The 21,129-nt window shown below is 40.6% G+C and overlaps 1 protein-coding gene across 16 annotated transcripts in view; it reads left to right on the forward strand.

The window, feature by feature from the left end:
* The window catches only part of LOC144309457 (outer dynein arm-docking complex subunit 2-like), a 271,308-nt gene that overhangs the window by 23,793 nt on the left and 226,386 nt on the right, over positions 1-21,129 (forward strand). For 14 of the 16 annotated variants that reach the window (XR_013375451.1, XM_077890518.1, XM_077890512.1 and 11 more), the window contains one exon: positions 17,554-17,814. Coding sequence is in view for 14 of the 16 variants with exons in the window: in XM_077890518.1 (XP_077746644.1) it covers positions 17,591-17,814 (224 nt within the window). In the remaining 2 variants the exon portion in view is untranslated. Of the gene's footprint in view, positions 1-13,504; positions 13,586-17,553; positions 17,815-21,129 lie in introns of those variants that run through there. The other 2 variants (XM_077890515.1, XM_077890522.1) reach the window with 2 other exon arrangements.

Below are 21,129 nucleotides of genomic sequence, written 5' to 3' on the forward strand. Positions count from 1 at the left end.
TCCCCTGGTGTTAGTACCTCTTCCCAGAAAAGTGTGCATTTAACTACACCAATAATTTTTTCTTACAGATTTTATTTATTTGAGAGAGAGAGAGAGAGGGAGAGAGAGGGAGAGAGAGAGGGAGAGAGAGAGAAGGGAGCAAACGTGTGCACATGAGCATGAGCTGAGTAAGGGGCAGAGGGAGAAGCAGGGTCCTCGCTGAGCAGGGAGCCCGCACTGGGGCTCCATCTCTGGACCCTGAAATCGTGACCTGAGCAGAAGGCAGACACTGCACCAGCTGAGCCACCCAGGCGCCCCTAATTACAACGGTGATTTATGTTTCAGTCTTGAGTTCCAAGACTGCCACGCGTGCTCTACAATGCAGGCTGGCTTGTATTTGCAAATGTTGCTTAAATCAGTTTGCTTGTTGATAGAAATAAGCTTTCCTATCTCTTATAATAATCTTGGGATTATTGGGCCACTATCCTGGCTACTGTTAATTTTTTAAAAATATTTTATTTATTCATTCATGAGAGAGACACAGAGAGACAGAGACACAGGCAGAGGGAGAAGCAGGCTCCATGCAGGGAGCCCAATATGGGACTCGATCCCTTGTCCCCAGGATCACAACCTGGGCTGAAGACGGCGCTAAACTGCTGAGCCACCCGGGCTGCCCCTGGCTACTGTTTAATTTGTAGTAATTTCATTTCTTCCTTAGTCTGTCTTTGAGTGTCACACTCATGTTTTTAATTGTAAAGTGTGTAACATAGAATTTACCATAGTGGCCACTGTTAAGCATTCAGTTCAGTAGTATTAAGTATATTCATATTGTTGTGTAACAGATCTCCAGAACTTTTTTTTAATATGGCAAAACTGAAACTCTGTACACATCAAACAACTCCCCGTTTCTCCTGCCCTCCTCACCCTTGGCAACCACCATTCTATTTTCTGTTTCTGTGAGTTTGGCTACTTTTGATACCTTATAAAAATACAGCTACACAGTTTTCTTTTTCTGACTGGCTTATTTCACTTAGTGTAATATTCTCAAGTTTCACTCATGTTATAGCATGTGACAGGATCTCCTCCTTTTTTTAAAGGTGAATGATATTCCATTGTTTGTGTGTGTCTGTGTGTGTGTATAAACCACATTTTGTTTATTCATCTATTGATGGACATTTGATTTGCTTTAACCTCTTGGCTATTGTGAATAATGCTGCAATGAATGTGAATTTGCAAATATCTCTTTGAGCTCCTACTTTCAATTCTTTTGGGTATATAAGCCAAAGTGGAATTGTTCAGGGTCACATGGCAATTTCATTTTTAATTTTCGAGGAACTTTCATACTGTTTTCTTTTTTTTTTTTTTTTCTTTTTTATTTATTTATTTTTTTTTATTGGTGTTCAATTTACTAACATACAGAATAACACCCAGTGCCCGTCACCCATTCACTCCCACCCCCCGCCCTCCTCCCCTTCTACCACCCCTAGTTCGTTTCCCAGAGTTAGCAGTCTTAACGTTCTGTCTCCCTTTCTGATATTTCCCACACATTTCTTCTCCCTTCCCTTATTTTCCCTTTCACTATTATTTATATTCCCCAAATGAATGAGAACATATAATGTTTGTCCTTCTCCGACTGACTTACTTCACTCAGCATAATACCCTCCAGTTCCATCCACGTTGAAGCAAATGGTGGGTATTTGTCATTTCTAATAGCTGAGTAATATTCCATTGTATACATAAACCACATCTTCTTTATCCATTCATCTTTCGTTGGACACCGAGGCTCCTTCCACAGTTTGGCTATCGTGGCCATTGCTGCTAGAAACATCGGGGTGCAGGTGTCCCGGCGTTTCATTGCATTTGTATCTTTGGGGTAAATCCCCAACAGTGCAATTGCTGGGTCGTAGGGCAGGTCTATTTTTAACTCTTTGAGGAACCTCCACACAGGTTTCCAGAGTGGCTGCACCAGTTCACATTCCCACCAACAGTGTAAGAGGGTTCCCTTTTCTCCGCATCCTCTCCAACATTTGTTGTTTCCTGCCTTGTTAATTTTCCCCATCCTCACTGGTGTGAGGCGGTATCTCATTGTAGTTTTGATTTGTATTTCCCTGATGGCAAGTGATGCAGAGCATTTTCTCATGTGCATGTTGGCCATGTCTATGTCTTCCTCTGTGAGATTTCTGTTCATGTCTTTTGCCCATTTCATGATTGGATTGTTTGTTTCTTTGGTGTTGAGTTTGAGAAGTTCTTTATAGATCTTGGAAACTAGCCCTTTATCTGATATGTCATTTGCAAATATCTTCTCCCATTCTGTAGGTTGTCTTTGAGTTTTGTTGACTGTATCCTTTGCTGTGCAAAAGCTTCTTATCTTGATGAAGTCCCAATAGTTCATTTTTGCTTTTGTTTCTTTTGCCTTCGTGGATGTATCTTGCAAGAAGTTACTGTGGCCGAGTTCAAAAAGGGTGTTGCCTGTGTTCTCCTCTAGGATTTTGATGGAATCTTGTCTCACATTTAGATCTTTCATCCATTTTGAGTTTATCTTTGTGTATGGTGAAAGAGAGTGGTCTAGTTTCATTCTTCTGCATGTGGATGTCCCAATTTTCCCAGCACCATTTATTGAAGAGACTGTCTTTCTTCCAATGGATAGTCTTTCCTCCTTTATCGAATATTAGTTGCCCATAAAGTTCAGGGTCCACTTCTGGATTCTCTATTCTGTTCCACTGATCTATGTGTCTGTTTTTGTGCCAGTACCACACTGTCTTGATGACCACGGCTTTGTAGTACAACCTGAAATCTGGCATTGTGATGCCCCCAGATATGGTTTTCTTTTTTAAAATTCCCCTGGCTATTCGGGGTCTTTTCTGATTCCACACAAATCTTAAAATAATTTGTTCTAACTCTCTGAAGAAAGTCCATGGTATTTTGATAGGGATTGCATTAAACGTGTATATTGCCCTGGGTAACATTGACATTTTCACAATATTAATTCTGCCAATCCATGAGCATGGAATATTTTTCCATCTCTTTGTGTCTTCCTCAATTTCTTTCAGAAGTGTTCTATAGTTTTGAGGGTATAGATCCTTTACATCTTTGGTTAGGTTCATTCCTAGGTATCTTATGCTTTTGGGTGCAATTGTAAATGGGATTGACTCCTTCATTTCTCTTTCTTCAGTCTCATTGTTAGTGTATAGAAATGCCACTGACTTCTGGGCATTGATTTTGTATCCTGTCACGCTACCATATTGCTGTAGGAGTTCTAGCAATCTTGGGGTGGAGACTTTTGGGTTTTCTATGTAGAGTATCATGTCATCGGCGAAGAGGGAGAGTTTGACTTCTTCTTTGCCAATTTGAATGCCTTTAATGTCTTTTTGTTGTCTGATTGCTGAGGCTAGGACTTCCAGTACTATGTTGAACAGCAGTGGTGAGAGTGGACATCCCTGTCTTGTTCCTGATCTTAGGGGAAAGGCTCCCAGTGCTTCCCCATTGAGAATGATATTTGCTGTGGGCTTTTCATAGATGGCTTTTAAGATGTCGAGGAATGTTCCCTCTATCCCTACACTCTGAAGAGTTTTGATCAGGAATGGATGCTGTATTTTGTCAAATGCTTTCTCTGCATCCAATGAGAGGATCATATGGTTCTTGTTTTTTCTCTTGCTGATATGATGAATCACATTGATTGTTTTACGGGTGTTGAACCAGCCTTGTGTCCCAGGGATAAATCCTACTTGGTCATGGTGAATCATTTTCTTAATGTACTCTTGGATCCTATTGGCCAGTATCTTGTTGAGAATTTTTGCATCCATGTTCATCAGGGATATTGGTCTGTAATTCTCCTTTTTGGCGGGGTCTTTGTCTGGCTTTGGAATTAAGGTGATGCTGGCTTCATAGAACGAATTTGGAAGTACTCCATCTCTTTCTATCTTTCCAAACAGCTTTAGGAGAATAGGTATGATTTCTTCTTTAAACGTTTGATAAAATTCTCCTGGGAAGCCATCTGGCCCTGGACTCTTGTGTCTTGGGAGGTTTTTGATGACTGCTTCAATTTCCTCCCTGGTTATTGGCCTGTTCAGGTTTTCTATTTCTTCCTGTTCCAGTTTTGGTAGTTTGTGGCTTTCCAGGAATGCGTCCATTTCTTCTAGATTGCCTAATTTATTGGCGTATAGCTGTTCATAATATGTTTTTAAAATCGTTTGTATTTCCTTGGTGTTGGTAGTGATCTCTCCTTTCTCATTCATGATTTTATTAATTTGAGTCTTCTCTCTCTTCTTTTTTATAAGGCTGGCTAATGGTTTATCTATCTTATTAATTCTTTCAAAGAACCAACTCCTGGTTCTGTTGATCTGTTCCACAGTTCTTCTGGTCTCGATTTCGTTGAGTTCTGCTCGAATCTTTATTAGCTCCCTTCTTCTCTTGGGTGTAGGATCTATTTGCTGTTTTTTCTCTAGCTCCTTTACGTGTAAGGTTAGCTTTTGTATTTGAGTTCTTTCCAGTTTTTGAATGGATGCTTGTATTGCGATGTATTTCCCCCTTAGGACTGCTTTTGCTGCATCCCAAAGAATTTGAACGGTTGTATCTTCATTCTCATTAGTTTCCATGAATCTTTTTAATTCTTCCTTAATTTCCTGGTTGACCCTTTTATCTTTTAGCAGGATGGTCCTTAACCTCCACGTGTTTGAGGTCCTTCCAAACTTCTTGTTGTGATTTAGTTCTAATTTCATGGCATTATGGTCCGAGAATATGCAGGGGACAATCCCAATCTTTTGGTATCGGTTCAGACCCGATTTGTGACCCAATATGTGGTCTATTCTGGAGAAAGTTCCATGTGCGCTTGAGAAGAATGTGTATTCAGTTGAGTTTGGATGTAAAGTTCTGTAGATATCTGTGAAATCCATCTGGTCCAATGTATCATTTAAAGCTCTCGTTTCTTTGGAGATGTTGTGCTTAGAAGACCTATCGAGTATAGAAAGAGCTAGATTGAAGTCACCAAGTATAAGTGTATTATTATCTAAGTATTTCTTCACTTTGGTTAATAATTGATTTATATATTTGGCAGCTCCCACATTCGGAGCATATATATTGAGGATTGTTAAGTCCTCTTGTTGGATAGATCCTTTAAGTATGATATAGTGTCCCTCTTCATCTCTCACTACAGTCTTTGGGGTAAATTTTAGTTTATCTGATATAAGGATGGCTACCCCTGCTTTCTTTTGAGGACCATTCGAATGGTAAATGGTTCTCCAACCTTTTATTTTCAGGCTGTAGGTGTCCTTCTGTCTAAAATGAGTCTCTTGTAGACAGCAAATAGATGGGTCCTGCTTTTTTATCCAGTCTGAAACCCTGCGCCTTTTGATGGGGTCATTAAGCCCGTTCACATTCAGAGTTACTATTGAGAGATATGAGTTTAGTGTCATCATGATATCTATTCAGTCTTTGTTTTTGTGGACTGTTCCACTGAACTTCTTCTTAAAGGGGAATTTTAAGAGTCCCCCTTAAAATTTCTTGCAGAGCTGGTTTGGAGGTCACATATTCTTTTAGTTGCTGCCTGTCTTGGAAGCTCTTTATCTCTCCTTCCATTTTGAATGAGAGCCTTGCCGGATAAAGTATTCTTGGTTGCATGTTCTTCTCATTTAGGACCCTGAATATATCCTGCCAGCCCTTTCTGGCCTGCCAGGTCTCTGTGGAGAGGTCTGCTGTTACCCTAATACTCCTCCCCATAAAAGTCAGGGATTTCTTGTCTCTTGCTGCTTTAAGGATCTTCTCTTTATCTTTGGAATTTGCAAGCTTCACAATTAAATGTCGAGGTGTTGAACGGTTTTTATTGATTTTAGGGGGGGATCTCTCTATTTCCTGGATCTGAATGCCTGTTTCCCTTCCCAGATTAGGAAAGTTTTCAGCTAGAATTTGTTCAAATACATATTCTGGCCCTCTGTCCCTTTCGGCGCCCTCGGGAACCCCAATTAAACGTAGGTTTTTCTTCCTCAGGCTGTCGTTTATTTCCCTTAATCTATCTTCATGGTCTTTTAATTGTTTGTCTCTTTTTTCCTCAGTTTCCCTCTTTGCTATCAACTTGTCTTCTATGTCACTCACTCGTTCTTCCACCTCGTTAACCCTCGTCGTTAGGACTTCTAGTTTGGATTGCATCTCATTCAATTGATTTTTAATTTCTGCCTGATTAGCTCTAAATTCTGCAGTCATGAAGTCTCTTGAGTCCTTTATACTTTTTTCTAGACCCACCAGTAGGTGTATAATAGTGCTTCTGAATTGGCTTTCTGACATTGAATTGTCATCCAGATTTTGTAACTCTGTGGGAGAGAGGACTGTTTCTGATTCTTTCTTTTGAGGTGAGGTTTTCCTTCTAGTCAGTTTGCTCAGTGCAGAGTGGCCAAAAGCAAGTTGTATTGGGTAAAAGAGAAAAAGAGAGGAGAGAAAGAAGGAAAGAAAAGAGAAAGAAAAAAAAGGTAAGAAAAAAACGAAAAAAAAAAGGAAGAAAAAGAGAAAGAAAAAGAAAGGAGAAAAAAAGGGGGTGGGGGAAGGAAACAAATCAAAAAGCAAAACAAAACAAAAACAAAACAAAAAAACAAAAAAAGAACCACCGGGGAGTATCTTCTGATTCTGTGTACTTTAAGTCCCTTGGCTTCTCCTGGAAGTTGTCCGTCTAGCTGGTGTTCTGGGGGAGGGGCCTGTTGTGCTGATTTTCAGGTGTTAGCAGTTGGGGGAGCTGCTGTGCCCCTGCCTGGTGCAGGGCTCAGTGGGGGTTGTTTACCCCGTGAGGCCGCAGGAGGAACAGCCCCAGTGGCGGGGCAGCTCTGGAAACCTGGATTCAGCCCCCGCAGGAACTCCGGAGCTCTCCGTCTGCAGGGCCTGGAGGCTCCGGGGCGGGGCCGCTGATGTGCTCAGCTGGGGCAGGAGCCTCCTTGCTGTCCTGGGCCCTCCCGGCCTCTGCCTGTCCCGGGGGAGGCCGGATCCTGGGCTGTGTCCCGGCGCCCTGTGCTCCGGAGCCTGCGCTGTTGGATTCGCGCTCCCGGGCCACGCAGCCCCCTCCGCGGAGCTGCCGCCCAAGCCCCTCCGAGCTGCTCCTGGAACCGCGCAGCCCCCTCTGCACGGAGCCTCTTCCTCTGCCCGAGCCCCTCCGAGCTGCTCCCGGGGCCGCGCAGCCCCCTTCGCGGAGCCGCCGCCCGAGCCCCTCCGAGCTGCTCCGGGACCCGCCGGGTCCCGCCGTGCGCGCTGCAGCCCTTAGGGAGCTCGGCGCACTCTCCCGGGGCGTAGGTGCCTGTTAGTGTCCCCGGGAGCCCGAGGGCATCCCCGCCCTCCTAGGTCCTGCTCCACCTCCCTGCGAGCCCCTTTCCGCCCGGGAAGGTCGGTGCAGCTCCTGCTCCTCCGGGACGGGGCTCTCCTGTCCTGGGGACACTCGCCCCGGCCTCAGCCCGGCTCCTCCTGGGCCCCTCCCCCTTGGAGGCCTTTGTTTCTTTATTTCTTTTTCCCCGTCTTCCTACCTTGATAGAAGCGCGAACTCTTCTCACTGTAGCATTCCAGCTGGTCTGTCTTTAAATCCCAGGCCGAATTCATAGATTTTCAGGATAATTTGAAGGTTTTCTAGGTAGTTTGGTGGAGACAGGTGATTTGGAGACCCTACTCTTCCGCCATCTTGCTCCTCCCCCCTCATACTGTTTTCCATAGTGGCTGGACCACTGTAGATTCTCACCAACAGGGCACAAAGTTCCAGTTTCTTTACATTATTGCCAGCAGTTGTTATTTTTTGTGTTTTGTTTTGTTTTTAGATAGTGGCTATAAGGTGATACCTCTTTGTAATTTTATTTGTACTTTCTTTAATGATTAATGATATTGAACGTCTTTTCATGTGATCATTGGAGAAATGTCTGTTCAAGTTCTTTGCTCATGTATTTTTGTTGAGTTGTAGGAGCTCTTTACATATTCTGGATATTAACCCCTTATCAGATATATGATATGCAAATATTTTCTTCCATTCTGTAGGTTATCTTTTCACTCTGTTGATTGCTTACTTTGTTTCCCAGAAGTTTTCAAAGATTTTATGTAGTCCTATTTATTTTTATTTGTTGCCTCTGCTTTTGGTTTCATATCCAAGAAATCATTCCCAAATTCAATGTCTTGAAGCTTACATGTGAGCAGGGAAACCTGTTTTCTTGTTAAGAGTTTTACAGGTCTTATTTCATGTTAATTTTTGTATACAGTATATGGTAAGGATCCAACATAACTCTTTTGCATGTGAATATTCAGTTTTGCCAACACCACTTGTTGAAGTGATTGTCCTTTCCCTATTGAGTAGTTCTGGCACCTTGGTTGAAGATCATTCATCCTGAGAGTGTTTTTTTATTTTTATTTTTATTTTTTTATGATAGTCACACACAGAGAGAGAGAGAGAGAGAGAGAGAGAAGCAGAGACACAGGCAGAGGGAGAAGCAGGCTCCATGCACCGGGAGCCCGACGTGGGATTCGATCCCGGGTCTCCAGGATCGCACCCTGGGCCAAAGGCAGGCACCAAACCACTGCGCCACCCAGGGATCCCCCTGAGAGTGTTTTTGAGATTATATGCCAGAGAGTATTTTTCCTGGGTTCTCTATTCTGTTTCGTTGGTCTGTATGTCTGTCTTTATGCCAGTCTATCTGTGTTTTGATTACTGAAGCTTCATAATATGATTTGATATCAGGAACTGTGAAGTCTCAAACTTTTTTCTTCTTTTTCAATATTGTTTTGGGTTTTCAGAGTTTCTTGAGATCCCATTTTAGGGCAGTTTTTCTGTTTCTGCCAAAAATAGGATTTTTGATAAGAGTTATAATGAATCTGTTGATTGCTTTGGGTGCAATGGACATTTTAACAATTTTATTTGCATCTTTAATTTTTTTCAGCAGTGTTTTGCAGTTTTTCACTCTATGGGTCTTTTACTTTGTTAGTTGAGTTTATTCTTAAGTCTCTTATTCTTTTTGACACTTTTGTCAATGCGATTGTTTTCTTATTGTCCTTTTGTTTGTGGTTTGTGTTTGAAAACTCAGTTATTTTATTTTGTGGTGATTTTGTATCCTGCAAGTTTGCTGAATTTGTTTAGTAGTCTAATAATTTGGGTGTGTGTGTATGTGTAATCTTTTGGGCTTTGTGCATATAAGATCATGTAGTGTCACCTGTGAGCAGAGATAACTTCTTCTTTCCTAATTTATTTCTTGCCAAATTGCAAAGAAATTTTTACTTCTAGTGCTCTCTTGAATAGCGGTAGTGAGGGTGAACATCAATACTTTGTTCATCTTCGAGGAAAAGCTTTCAGTCTTTTAGCATGGAGTATGATGTTAGCTGTGAACTTTTTATATATGGCCTTTATATATTGAGATAGTTTCCTTCTATTGCTAGTTTATTGCTTTAATTGTGAAAGGTATTTAATTAGTCAAATGGATTGAGATGATCATGTGGTTTTGTTCTTCATTCAGATAACATGATATATCACATTTTGTATGATGAACCATCCTTACATCCGTAGGATAAATTCAACTTGGTAATGGTGTGTAATCCTTTAAATGTGCCATTCAACTCAGTTTGCTAGTATTTTAAAAGGATTTTAAAATTACTGTTCTTCAGGCATATTGGTCTATAGTTTTCTTGTAGTATCTTGTTTTGCTTTGCTATCAGAGGAATGTTGGCCTCAGAATGAGCTTGGAAGTATTCCTTGCTCTTCAAATTTGGGGAAGAATTTGATGAGTTTTGGTGTTAATTCTCTACATGGTTAGTAGAATGCTCTCATGAAGTCATGTGGCCCTGGGCTTTAATATGCTGGAGGTTTTTGATTACTGTTTCATATCCTTATTGGATATTGGTCTGTTCAGATTTTAAATTTAAGCCATTGACTTTGTAGGTTGTTTATTTCTAGGGATTTATCCATTCTACGTTATCAAACTTATTGGTGTATGGTTGTTAAGAGTCTATTATGGTCCTTTTAATTTCTGTGACATCAGTTGTTATGTCTCCTTTTTCATTTCTGATTTTAGTTATTTGAGTCATCTTTTATTCTTAGCCTAGCTAAGGGTTTATTAATTTTGTTGATCTTTTGAAAACAACTTTTGTTTCATTAATTTTTTCTGTTATATCTTTGCTCTAATAATTTCCTTTCTTTGCTAACATTGTTCTTTTTGTAGTTCCTTGAGTTATAAAGTTGGGTTACTGATTTTAGATTTCTCTCTCTCTCTCTTTTTTTTAAATGTAAGTGTTTATAGCTATAAACCTCACTCTTAGCACTGCTTTCGTTATATAAGATTTGATACATTGTGTTTTCATTTTTATTTGCCTGAAGATATTTTCTAATTTCCCTTGTGATTTATTCTTTGGCTCACTGGTTGTTTAAATCTGTGTTGCTTAATTTCCACATATTTGTGGATTTTTATTTTTCCTTCTGTTTTTCATTTCTGGTTTCATTCCATTGAGGTCAGAAAAGATACTTGGTGTGAGTTCAGACTTCTTAAATTTGTTAAGACTTGTTTTGTGGTCTAACATGTGGTCTGTCCTGGAAAATGTTCTGTGTGTGCTTGAGAAAAATGTGCATTTTCTTGTTGTTGCATAGAGTCCTCCATGTATGATTGTTTGGTGCATTTAGTCTACAGTATTGTTCAAGTCCTCTGTTATCTCATTGATTTTTGTTTGGTGGTTCTTTCTTTTGAATGAATGACATTGAAGTCTTCTCTTACTGTGTTGATGCCAGTGTTTGCTTCAAAAATTTAGGAGTTCTGATGTCAGGTGTTTACATATTTATAATTGTCAAAGCTTCTTGGTGAATTGACCCTTTTATCATTATATAATGTCCTATTTTGTGTTTTGTTAGTTTTTGACTTCATCTCTTTTGTCTATTAGTATGGCCACCCTGCTCTCTTTTGGTTAACATTTTCATGGGATATCTTTTTTCCATCTTTTCATTTTCAGCTTATGTGTATCATTAGATCTAAAGTTTGTATCTAGTAGACAGCATGTGGTTGGTCTTTTTTTTTTTTTTGTATGTTTTTTTATTGGAGTTTGATTTGCCTATATATATATATATATATATATGGCATAACACCCAGTGCTCATGCCATCAAGTGCCCCCCTTAGTGCCTGTCACCCAGTAATCCCACCCTCCCGCCCAACCTGCCTTTCTACCACCCCTTGTTCGTTTCCCAGAGTTAGGTGTCTCCCATGTCCTGTACCCTCACTGATATTTCCCACTCATTTTCTCTCCTTTCCCCTTTATTCCCTTTCACTATTTTTTATATTCCCCAAATGAATGAGACTTGTTTTTTTAAATCCATTCAGCCACTCTGTCTTTTGATTAGGGAGTTTAATCCATTTACATTTAAAGTAATTACTGATAGCGACGCCTGGGTGGCTCAGCGGTTGAGCATCTGCCTTTGGCTCAGGGCATGATCCTGGAGTTCTGGGATCGAGTCCCACATTAGGCTTCCTGCGAGGAGTCTGCTTCTCCCTCTGCCTATGTCTCTGCCTCTCTGTGTCTCTCCTGAATAAATAAATAAAATCTTTAAGAAAAAGTAATTACTGATAAGGATGGTATTTTATTCCCATTTTCTTAATTGTTTTCTGTATGTCTTGTAAGTTTTTTGTCCCTCTTTTCTTTTACTACTGCCTTTTCTTTGTGTTTTAGTGAGTTTTTTTTTGGACACATGCCCTTTTAATTACCTTTTGTGTATTTTCTACAGTTTTTTTTTTTTTGTGGTTTCTCTGGGTATTACATAAAATATCTTCATGATTTCAGTTTATTTTAACCTGATGGCTTTAGTTGCATACAAAAACTCTACTCCTTTATGTCTCTGTCCCTCCACCTTCCCTGCTTTGTTAGTGATGTCACAAATTGTGCCTTTTCATATTGTGTGTCTGTTAACATAGATTTATACTTTAATGCTTTTTCCTTTTAAATCCTATAAAAGAATGAAAAATGATTTATGCACCAACGTTAGGGTTCTGTTTTTGGCCTAAGTATTTACCTTTACTGGAGAGCTTTATATTTTCTATGGTTTTGTGTTGTCTAGGGTCCTTTGTTTCATCTCCAAGGGCAATCCTTTAGTATTTTTTGTGTGGCATGTCCAGTGGTGATTGACTCCATCAGCTTTTATCTGGCTGGGAAAGTCTTAATGTCTTCATCTTTATTTTTTTTATTTTATTATTTTTTTATAGTTTTGCCTGTTTTTTTTTTATTTTATTTTAATTTTTTTTTATTTATGATAGTCACAGAGAGAGAGAGAGAGAGAGAGAGAGAGAGAGGCAGAGACATAGGCCGAGGGAGAAGCAGGCTCCATGCACCGGGAACCCGATGTGGGATTCGATCCCGCGTCTCCAGGATCGCGCCCTGGGCCAAAGGCAGGCGCCAAACCGCTGCGCCACCCAGGGATCCCTGTCTTCATCTTTAAAGGATGACTTTATAGATACAGTATTCTTGGTAGTTCTTTTCTTTCAGCATATTGAATATACCATACTGCTGCCCTCTGACCTGCAAAATATCTGCAGAGACATTGGCTTTGAATCAACAGAGGTTCTCATTTACATGAGGAGTCCATTTTCTCATGCTACATTCAAGATTGCTTTTTTCCTGTAACTTTTCAGTTTACTATATGTGGTGCTGAAGTGAGCACAGCTTTTCAGTTTCATTATAATGTGTTTCAGTGTTGGTCTCTTTGCATTTACCCTAATTGGAGTTCATTCAGCTTCTTGAATTTATATATCCATTTTTTTGCCTCAAATTTGGAAAAATTTCAGCCACTATTTCTTTAAATAGGCTCTCTATCTCTTTCCTACTTTTCCTGGGTCTCCCATAATGCATAGATAGACTTTTTGTAGTGTCCTGTATAGCCCATAGACTCTCTTTACTTTCCATCATTCCTTTTTTTTTTCCATTCCTGTGACTCAGTAATTTCACATGATGTTTTCTAGTTTGCTGATTCTTTCTTCTGCTTGATCAAATCTTTTTTTTTTTTTTTTTTTGCTTGATCAAATCTGAAGTTGAATCTGTTTAGTGCATTTTTCAGTTTAATCATTGTATTCTTCAGCTACAAAGTTTATTTACCTTTTTTAAAAAGTGTTTTTGTGTCAATATTCTTATTTTGTTCATGCATTATTTCCCTGATTTCATTTAGGTATCTTTTGTGTTGTCTTTTAGCATCTTTAGTAGAGCATCTTTAGAATTATTATTTTAAATTACTTCTCAGGTAATTCATAGATCTTCATTTCTTAAGGGTTGGTTGTGGTGCTTTATTTTGCTCGTTTGATGGAACCATCTTTAACTGTTTTCCTTTGGGCCTTTTGATCTTTTGAGATTAGGGCATTTGAAAAGACAATGATCTCTTTTAGTGTGTTATTTTTTTTTTAAGTTTTTGTTTATTGATTCTTAAGAGACGGGAGGGGGGGAGACGGGGGGGCGGGGGGGGGCGGGGGCGGGGGGGGGGCGGGGGCGGGGGCGGGCTCGGGCCTCCCCTCCGCGGGGCGGCGACACTCCGCGCGGCGGGGCGTTGAGTGTTTACCGCGCGCCCTAGCAACTGGCGGGCGCGCGGCTGGCGGCGCGGGGCGCGGGGCGCTGGGCGCAGTGCGGACGCGGAGCGGGGCGCTGCAGGTGAGTGCGGCCGTTGGGCGCAGGGCGGCCGCCGGGGACTCGCCGCCGCCTCTCCGCGCCGGGCCCCGCCGCTCCCGCCCGCCCCGCGCAGGGGTCCTTGCAGCCTAACGCGGCGGGGTTCGAGCAATGGGGGCCTCTCTCGCCCGCTCCCCTCGTCTCCTCGGGCCGCGGCCCGCCCTGTCCCGGCCCTCTCCCTCCCCTCCCCTCCCCGCAGACCCCCTGCCCGGGCGCCTCCTGCTCCTCGGCTCCCGAGCCGAGCCCCTCTCCGCGGCTCAGGCGACTCCCGGCGCCTCCCCGTCCTCCTACCCTCCGCCCCTGCAGCTCGCCCTCCTTCCACCTACCGTCCTCCTCCCTGCGCCTTCCTGCCGGCGCCCCCTGCCCCCTCACCCCTACAGACTGAGCTCCGGCTCTAACTAACGCCTGTCGCCGTCTGCTCGGTGTTTTCACGCAGGCTTTAAGTGTACGTGGATTCAGGGCCCTGCACATGCCAGTTCTGAAATTCTGATTTTTCTGTAGCTTCATCATTCCCAGAATGGCACGTGTATGCGCCGACTCCCAATCTGTGTTACCAGCCACATTTCTAGATCTCAGCGTGGATGCTCACCTTCCCTTAGCTCTGTTTCTGCTCAAGCGTTACAGAAATTATTCACGGACGGGTTTCATTTTTTTTAATGCTACGGGAAGCTTGCAGCTAATCCTTAAAAAAGAAAAACAAGCTGTGTTACAGTGATTTGATTCGGACAGAAAATGAGTAGAATAATAGACAAAATGAATATAAATGATTTTCCATTTATGAGAACACGTGCACAGAAACTTTTCTCCATTTAATCATTAAACTTTTCAACAGTCGCACCTTAATTCAAAGATACTTACTACATATTCATGTGTATTCGTTGTAACTGTGGTTCTTAGGCCAAAAGGACTCCTGGATTGGCAGTGGGTAGAAACTGGGGAACAGCCTGTTTTGATTAAAAAAAAAAAAATTTAGTTTTGTATTTTTACCTGAGTTACACAGACCTTTTTTTTTTTTTTTTTAACACCCCTGGGACTAGTGGAATAAATACGGTTCTCCTGCTAAATGAGGCTATTAGAAATGTCCTAGACTTAACATGAAAAGCTTTAGATTACACTGTTTTCTTTTTGTAATTTATTCACTTACGCCTACAAAGTACTTCTTTCTCTTTCTCTGTCCGTCTCTCTTTTTTTTAAAAAAAAGATGTTATTCATGAGAGACACAGAGAGAGGCAGGCTCCTCACAAGGAACTGGATGCAGGATTCGATTCCAGACCCAGGATCATGCCCTGAGCCAAAGGCAGACGCTCAACAGCTGAGCCGCCCAGGCTGTCCCTCTTTCTTTCTCTCTCTGCTCTCACTCTCATTTTTAAAGGCTTTTTCTACCTATCTTGTTCAAGATTTTGATACACTTTTCCCCCCTAATAATATTTTTTGCCTTCTGGGTTGTCCCAGACCCTCCTGAAATTTTCTTAGACCTCAAATCAAGCCTGTTCATTGTTGCAGCTCCTGCCTTTCCAGATTTAGAAAAACAATTTGAAGAGATACAAACGTGTTATTTTTGTATAGACATTTATCATGATGAAGACCTTTTTGCATTTCTTAGCTCTTTTTAAAGTGTCTTTCAGGAAGTTGCTGTATGGGGTGTTGACTGCTGCTACAGTCTTATATAATCTATGTATGTCCACATTTTCCTTTTAAAAAGTACAAGAAGGAAATGATACACATGTTGTAGTTTTATAAGACCACTGAAACAAGTGGTATGCTTAAGATTAAAAATAAATTGTGCACATAAGACTTTCTATATGTGATAAAGCTGTTTGCACTTATTCTTAGCTTGCACTTACTCTCTTAATACTGGCAAACTCAACAGTGTTACTGATGTAAGCATCAGTACAGGCTTACATGTTTGGAATCAAGCAATAGAAACAAACTACTAGAATACTAAAATAAATGCACACGAAAAAATCTGTACCCTAATTGTATATATTTTATAATTGTATGTATTTGTATATATAAGTATATACACAGATATAAAAATATATATACCTATTTATGTACACATATATCAGCCATTCTTAGCCCTGAGAACTATCATTTTTTATAACAAATATTTTGTAATGCCTTCTTTGCTACTCCAAAATCAAAATCCTAGGTAGTAATTCTACATGTGTGCATAGTTTAAATGTAGGATAGGATATCTTTAAATGTAGATAGGATATCTAGATCAGTGGCTCTCAGTGAGGCAGTACTCATAACTCAGAAGTATTATTAACCATATTTCATTATCAAAATGATATTGGCTACTTCCTGGGACCCCAGGATCATAGCCTGAGCCCAAAGGCAGACACTCAACCACTGAGCCACCCAGGTGCCCTGATGTCTGACATTCTTGGTCCTCATCACTAAATCCCAATGATGTCCCCTAACTGTAAAATAAAGGAAAATTAAAAGGTAAATAATTGCAATACAGTAATAGTATGTAAATGCTCAGGTACCACTACACTAGAATATGTAGTGAAGTAGTCAGGTGCTCCAGCCTTACATAGAATTATATACTGTGAATGCAGTAGCTCCAAATGCAGGCTGATGTAAACACATCATTGAAACTTAAATTGTGTGACCAGCATGGCCATCAATGGTGTGATTTTCCAAAATACTGAGCTCTTGGTAGACTTCCATATAAGACAGAATATATACAACCTTCCTTTGACTTACATGATAGTTGCAATCCTGGAAAATTCAGTGTATGTCAAAACTGTGGAAAAATTACTTTGTAAAGTGGAGTTAGATTCTTAGCGCAGGTATTACTTATCTGAAGTTTTTCGCCCACCAGATGCCTAAAGAGTGTAGTATAATTCTGTCTGGGGACTGTTGTGCACATTGCAGGACATCAGACATTATTTTTTAAGAGTTTATTTATTTATGAGAGACAGAGAGAGGCAGAGACGTAGGCAGAGAGAGAAGCAGGCTCCCTGTGGGGAGCCTGATGCGGGACTCAATCCCAGGACCCGCTCCTGGGACCCCAGGATCACACCCTGAGCCAAAGGCAGACTCAACCACTGAGCCACCCGGGTGCCCTGATGTCTGACATTCTTGGTCCTCATTACTAAATCCCAATGATGTCCCCTTCCTATCATTTTGATAATGAAATATCCTTAATAATATTTCTGAATTATGAGTATTGCCTCATTGAGAGCCACTGATCTAGATATCCTGTTACTAGATTTAGTGCAGTACAAAACCCAAAATCCCCAAGTCATTTCCGAAGGGTCCTGGTACTTCGGAGCTTTAGTAATAATGGGGGAAAGCTAATTCTATTCTATATTTAACTTTATCACCATTCTAATATTCTGGAAGGAAGCCTTTCATGATCCTATTAGTGAAAAATCAAACAAGTATAGACTATCAGGGAAAAAAAAGCCTTAAATGTTCACAGTGAGAACTTGCTTGCTAACTCGGCTTTTACTCAATGTTGCAGATAATGTTCTCTTTTTAAAGAAAGTCAGAATAACAGAGTTCAGTTTGACAGCATGGTTCTAAATTATGCACTGCCCAGCCCAGAAGAGCCTTTGGCTCCAGCAAACCTGTTGGACCAAAGGCCTTGATGCCATCTTCCCCCAGCTCTTCCTTCCACTGTTGGGAGTTTTCTGTTTCTGTTTTCTGCCCAGTTATTTGAGCTTTTCTTTCTGGGGCCCAGGGAAATGAGAAAGTTATTTGCTTAGGGCAAATAGATACTAGAAAATCCAAGTGCCTGTCAGTTTTACTTAGAGCTAGCCCAGTAAAAATGAATATTTCTGTTGCATTAAGGAGCAATTTGATGATGAAAAAAAATTGACCACTAAGATTAAGAAGCAGAATATGTGTTGGATGGCTTAAAGGCTTGAAAGTGAGAACGGTTCCAGGAAAAAGGTGATTGCCATCCTGTGTTTCTAACTCTTTCCACTCTGATGCAGGGTGTGTGGTGAGCTCAGATCTGAGCATTGACTGAGCATGGGGGTGGCTCTGACAAGGTCTGCACAGTGGACTGCTGCTGGATATGGGACCAGAACCCTGGAAATTACTCCACTGAATGAAGTGATATTGAAAGAAATTGTGATGTTTGTGGAGAGTTTTATCTACAAACATCCTCAAGAAGCAAAATATGTTTTTGTAGAACCACTTGAATGGAAAACAAACTTGGACCCCTCAGCATTTGAATCAGGATATATTGTCAGGTAAGCTGGTAAAGAGCTTCTAGAGTTTAATGTCTTTATTGTACATATTTTGATAAATGAGTTGTAGGTTTTGGGCAAGTAATTTAACATCTGTGAATCTCAGAAATATTCTGACCCAGGAATTGCAATCAGGAGGCACTCTGCTGAAATCTGGGAACATTCTGTTTAGCACAACAAAATTATGTATGTATGTATGTATGTATGTATGTATGTATGTATGTATTTATGAGAGAGAGAGAGAGAGAGAAGATGAGCAGGGGCAGGGGCAGAGGGAGAAGCAGACTCCTGGCTGGGTAGGGAGCCAGCCAGACACTGAGCTCTATCCCAGGACCCTGAGATCATGACTTGAGCCAAAGGCAGACCCTTAACCGACTGAGCCACCCAGGCACCCCTAATTATTTCTTTCTTTCTATCTATCTATCTATCTATCTATCTATCATCTATCTATCTATCTATCTATCTATCTATCTATCTATCTATCTAGATGTTATTTATTCATGAGAGACACAGAGAGAGAGGCAGAGATACAGGCAGAGGGAGAAGCAGGCTCCCTACAGAGAGCCTGTTGTGAGACTCAATCCCAGGACCCTGGGATCATGACCTGAGCTGAAGGCAGATGCTCAACCACTGAGCCACCCCGGTGCCCTGGCACTCCTAATTTTTAAATTTTGATTTGAATTTCTTTTGATAGGGGATGCATTCTTGAGTTCACCACACTCCAACAATTGTTGTTGCTTTATGTTTGGGCTTTCCACTCATCTATACAACCCTACAGGTGTCAGTAGGCATTGGTTTTGTGACCTCTGCTATAGGCAAAATCCCTTCTGGTATTAAAATCTATTAATTCCTGGGGAGCGGTAAATTTCCCTCAATATATGGGAGAGGCTAATTAGCAATTAGCATTGTCCTCAAATGAGAACCTTCCAAATCTGAGATTTAAGAAAAACCTACCTCTACCTCAAACAGGGAGCTGTCAACTTAGCTCTAGAGAGCTTAGATAAAAAAATATATATGTATTTATATAAATGTAATCATAATTATATAGGAGTAATTGACATTTGCATATGTAAATCTTTTTTGTTGTTTTGGTCAGCTTCAGTTTATTTTCCACTTTCAGGCATCGGGATCCTCTTTTCTGCCACCGTGTTCCTCCTTAATTTTGCATATGAACTTTTAAAGTGTGACATTATCAAAGACAGGTCACTAATCAGTCAAATCTTCTTATATATGCCTTTTCCACTTTTTCCCTTTGGGATTATTTGTGAGAATAAACTCTGAATTTCATTTTTAGTACTGAAAAACCTTTTTTGAACTGTATTTCAGGAGTGTTTGGTTCTGTTGTCATGCTCTACCTTCTCTCTGAATTTCCTGAAGCCTTTTTCTAAAATTGTATTTTATTTCTAACTCTGCCTATGGTCACTTCCTCCCAAAGTGCTTGTCATTATTCATTGCTCCCACTTAAGTTCAGTGTAGTGTCACATGTTGTTTTTTCTAACCTTTGAAAGATGAACTCATCTGCAAAACCATATAGTTCAAAAACATATGAACTACTTAGTACAGAGATGAATTTAAAGCAGATGTCATAAGAGTATCAAGAGCGTCATTGTATCTTACCTCTGTTTATTTTGTGTTCCAAGGACAAACATGACCACATCTGCAACCTACTTAGGTGGGCTGTTACACATACCTCAATCATATCACTGTTTCTCTTTCTTTATCCTTATCCAATTGCTTTTTGCTCTATTTCCATTCTTATACCTCTGCATACAGTCTTTTTTTTTTTTCATACAGTCTTTATGCATAGAGGTCCCTCTTAAGCAGGAAGTCTCAACATTTTGGCACATATATGTTTTGAACCAACTACCTCTTGATTGTCTTCCTTCTGTCAAATTTACTGGACACCTTTTCCTTGGGCCAGTTTTTCTATCCATTATTCTTATTTCTGACTTTTATTGGTGATATCTTTGACCTCGGAAGGGAAAAGAGGGTCTGAAAGTAGCATTTGTTGTAGTTGAAGGAAACCATGCCATTGTGGCTGGATGAAAACCAGGTGGGTACTGATAGTCCTGAAGAAGGCAAAGGATACAGCTGAGATTTTGGTAGTTATGGAAAATTCTAAATGTTTACACATCCAAGTCTTGACCACTCCCCTTGCTCTACCCCCACCCCCCCAAACCAAAGAACTGTCAGCAACCCATAGCCACTTGGTATGCTGTGTCCACCAACATAACAAAAGTGATATAGACCAGAGATGCCCTCAATGGCTGGAAGAACGTACCATTAAAAGAGTCCCGGCTACCTCATTCTTTGCCCTTTTGTACACATGCACTGTTCTTGCTTAGGCTGCTGGCCCTTAGGACACCTTTTATTCATTTATTTAAAGGGTGGAGGGTCAACTGCTGTCCTTTCAGATAGGATTCAGCTCTGTAAGTCCACATAAATATGGATACCTAAGTCATCATAAAGGCTTTGAGTTTGGAGCCTCTGGATGCATTTCTACCAAACCACAATATTATTGGATGTTTTAGGATATTTCTTCTTCCTCTTGGGACTATATGTTCTCTCAGCCTTTTGTTCCAAAACAAGTCAGTTTTATTTACATGGAAAGTCTGTTGAAGTAAGTAAGCTACCCTCTTTTGTTGATCTCTTTTATATTCGCACTTGAGGCCTCATTTCTCATTTGATGTTGCACATCTCCAAATGTACTCTTTGCAGCAGTCCTTAAAAAATTGATCAGCCTTCTTCTGAATTAGGCTAACAGACATCTGACATTGAAACTGATCTGCTCATCATGCACTGAAAAAAGGTTTTACATGTCGTCACCCATCTTCTTTTGTGCAGATCATTGTTGAGTAGATAGGCATGGCACTGTCCACATGTTAGATGACTTACTCTTTTCTTTTAGAATCATTTCCAATGTACAACCCTTCATTCTATAATAACACTGGTCATCGTCTTTCCATGTTCATTGTTTTGGGGAAAATAACTCCACTTTCATTCTAATGGAAATCATAGGTCTCCTTGTATTACCATTTTCAATTGCTTTTGTTCTTATCAGACAGAATGAGATAACTAATCTTTCTAAAACACTCCAGAATGAAACCCAAGTCCACTGTAAGCTAAGGACAAATGACACCCTTCAATGATTAACACCATATGGTGGTGGTATACAGAGCTCAGTTGCTTTGACTCATTAGAATGTAGCTCAGGAAATATAAAGACTGGATAAGTGTTCAGAATCACTTAGTGACAATGTTATTATCAGTTCTTTTCTTTTTTGGTAAAATTACGATTTTGACTCATGTCAGCTTTAAT

The sequence above is a fragment of the Canis aureus genome, unplaced genomic scaffold, assembly GCF_053574225.1.
Source record: "Canis aureus isolate CA01 unplaced genomic scaffold, VMU_Caureus_v.1.0 NW_027326411.1_RagTag, whole genome shotgun sequence".
In the NCBI taxonomy this organism is placed as follows: domain Eukaryota; kingdom Metazoa; phylum Chordata; class Mammalia; order Carnivora; family Canidae; genus Canis; species Canis aureus.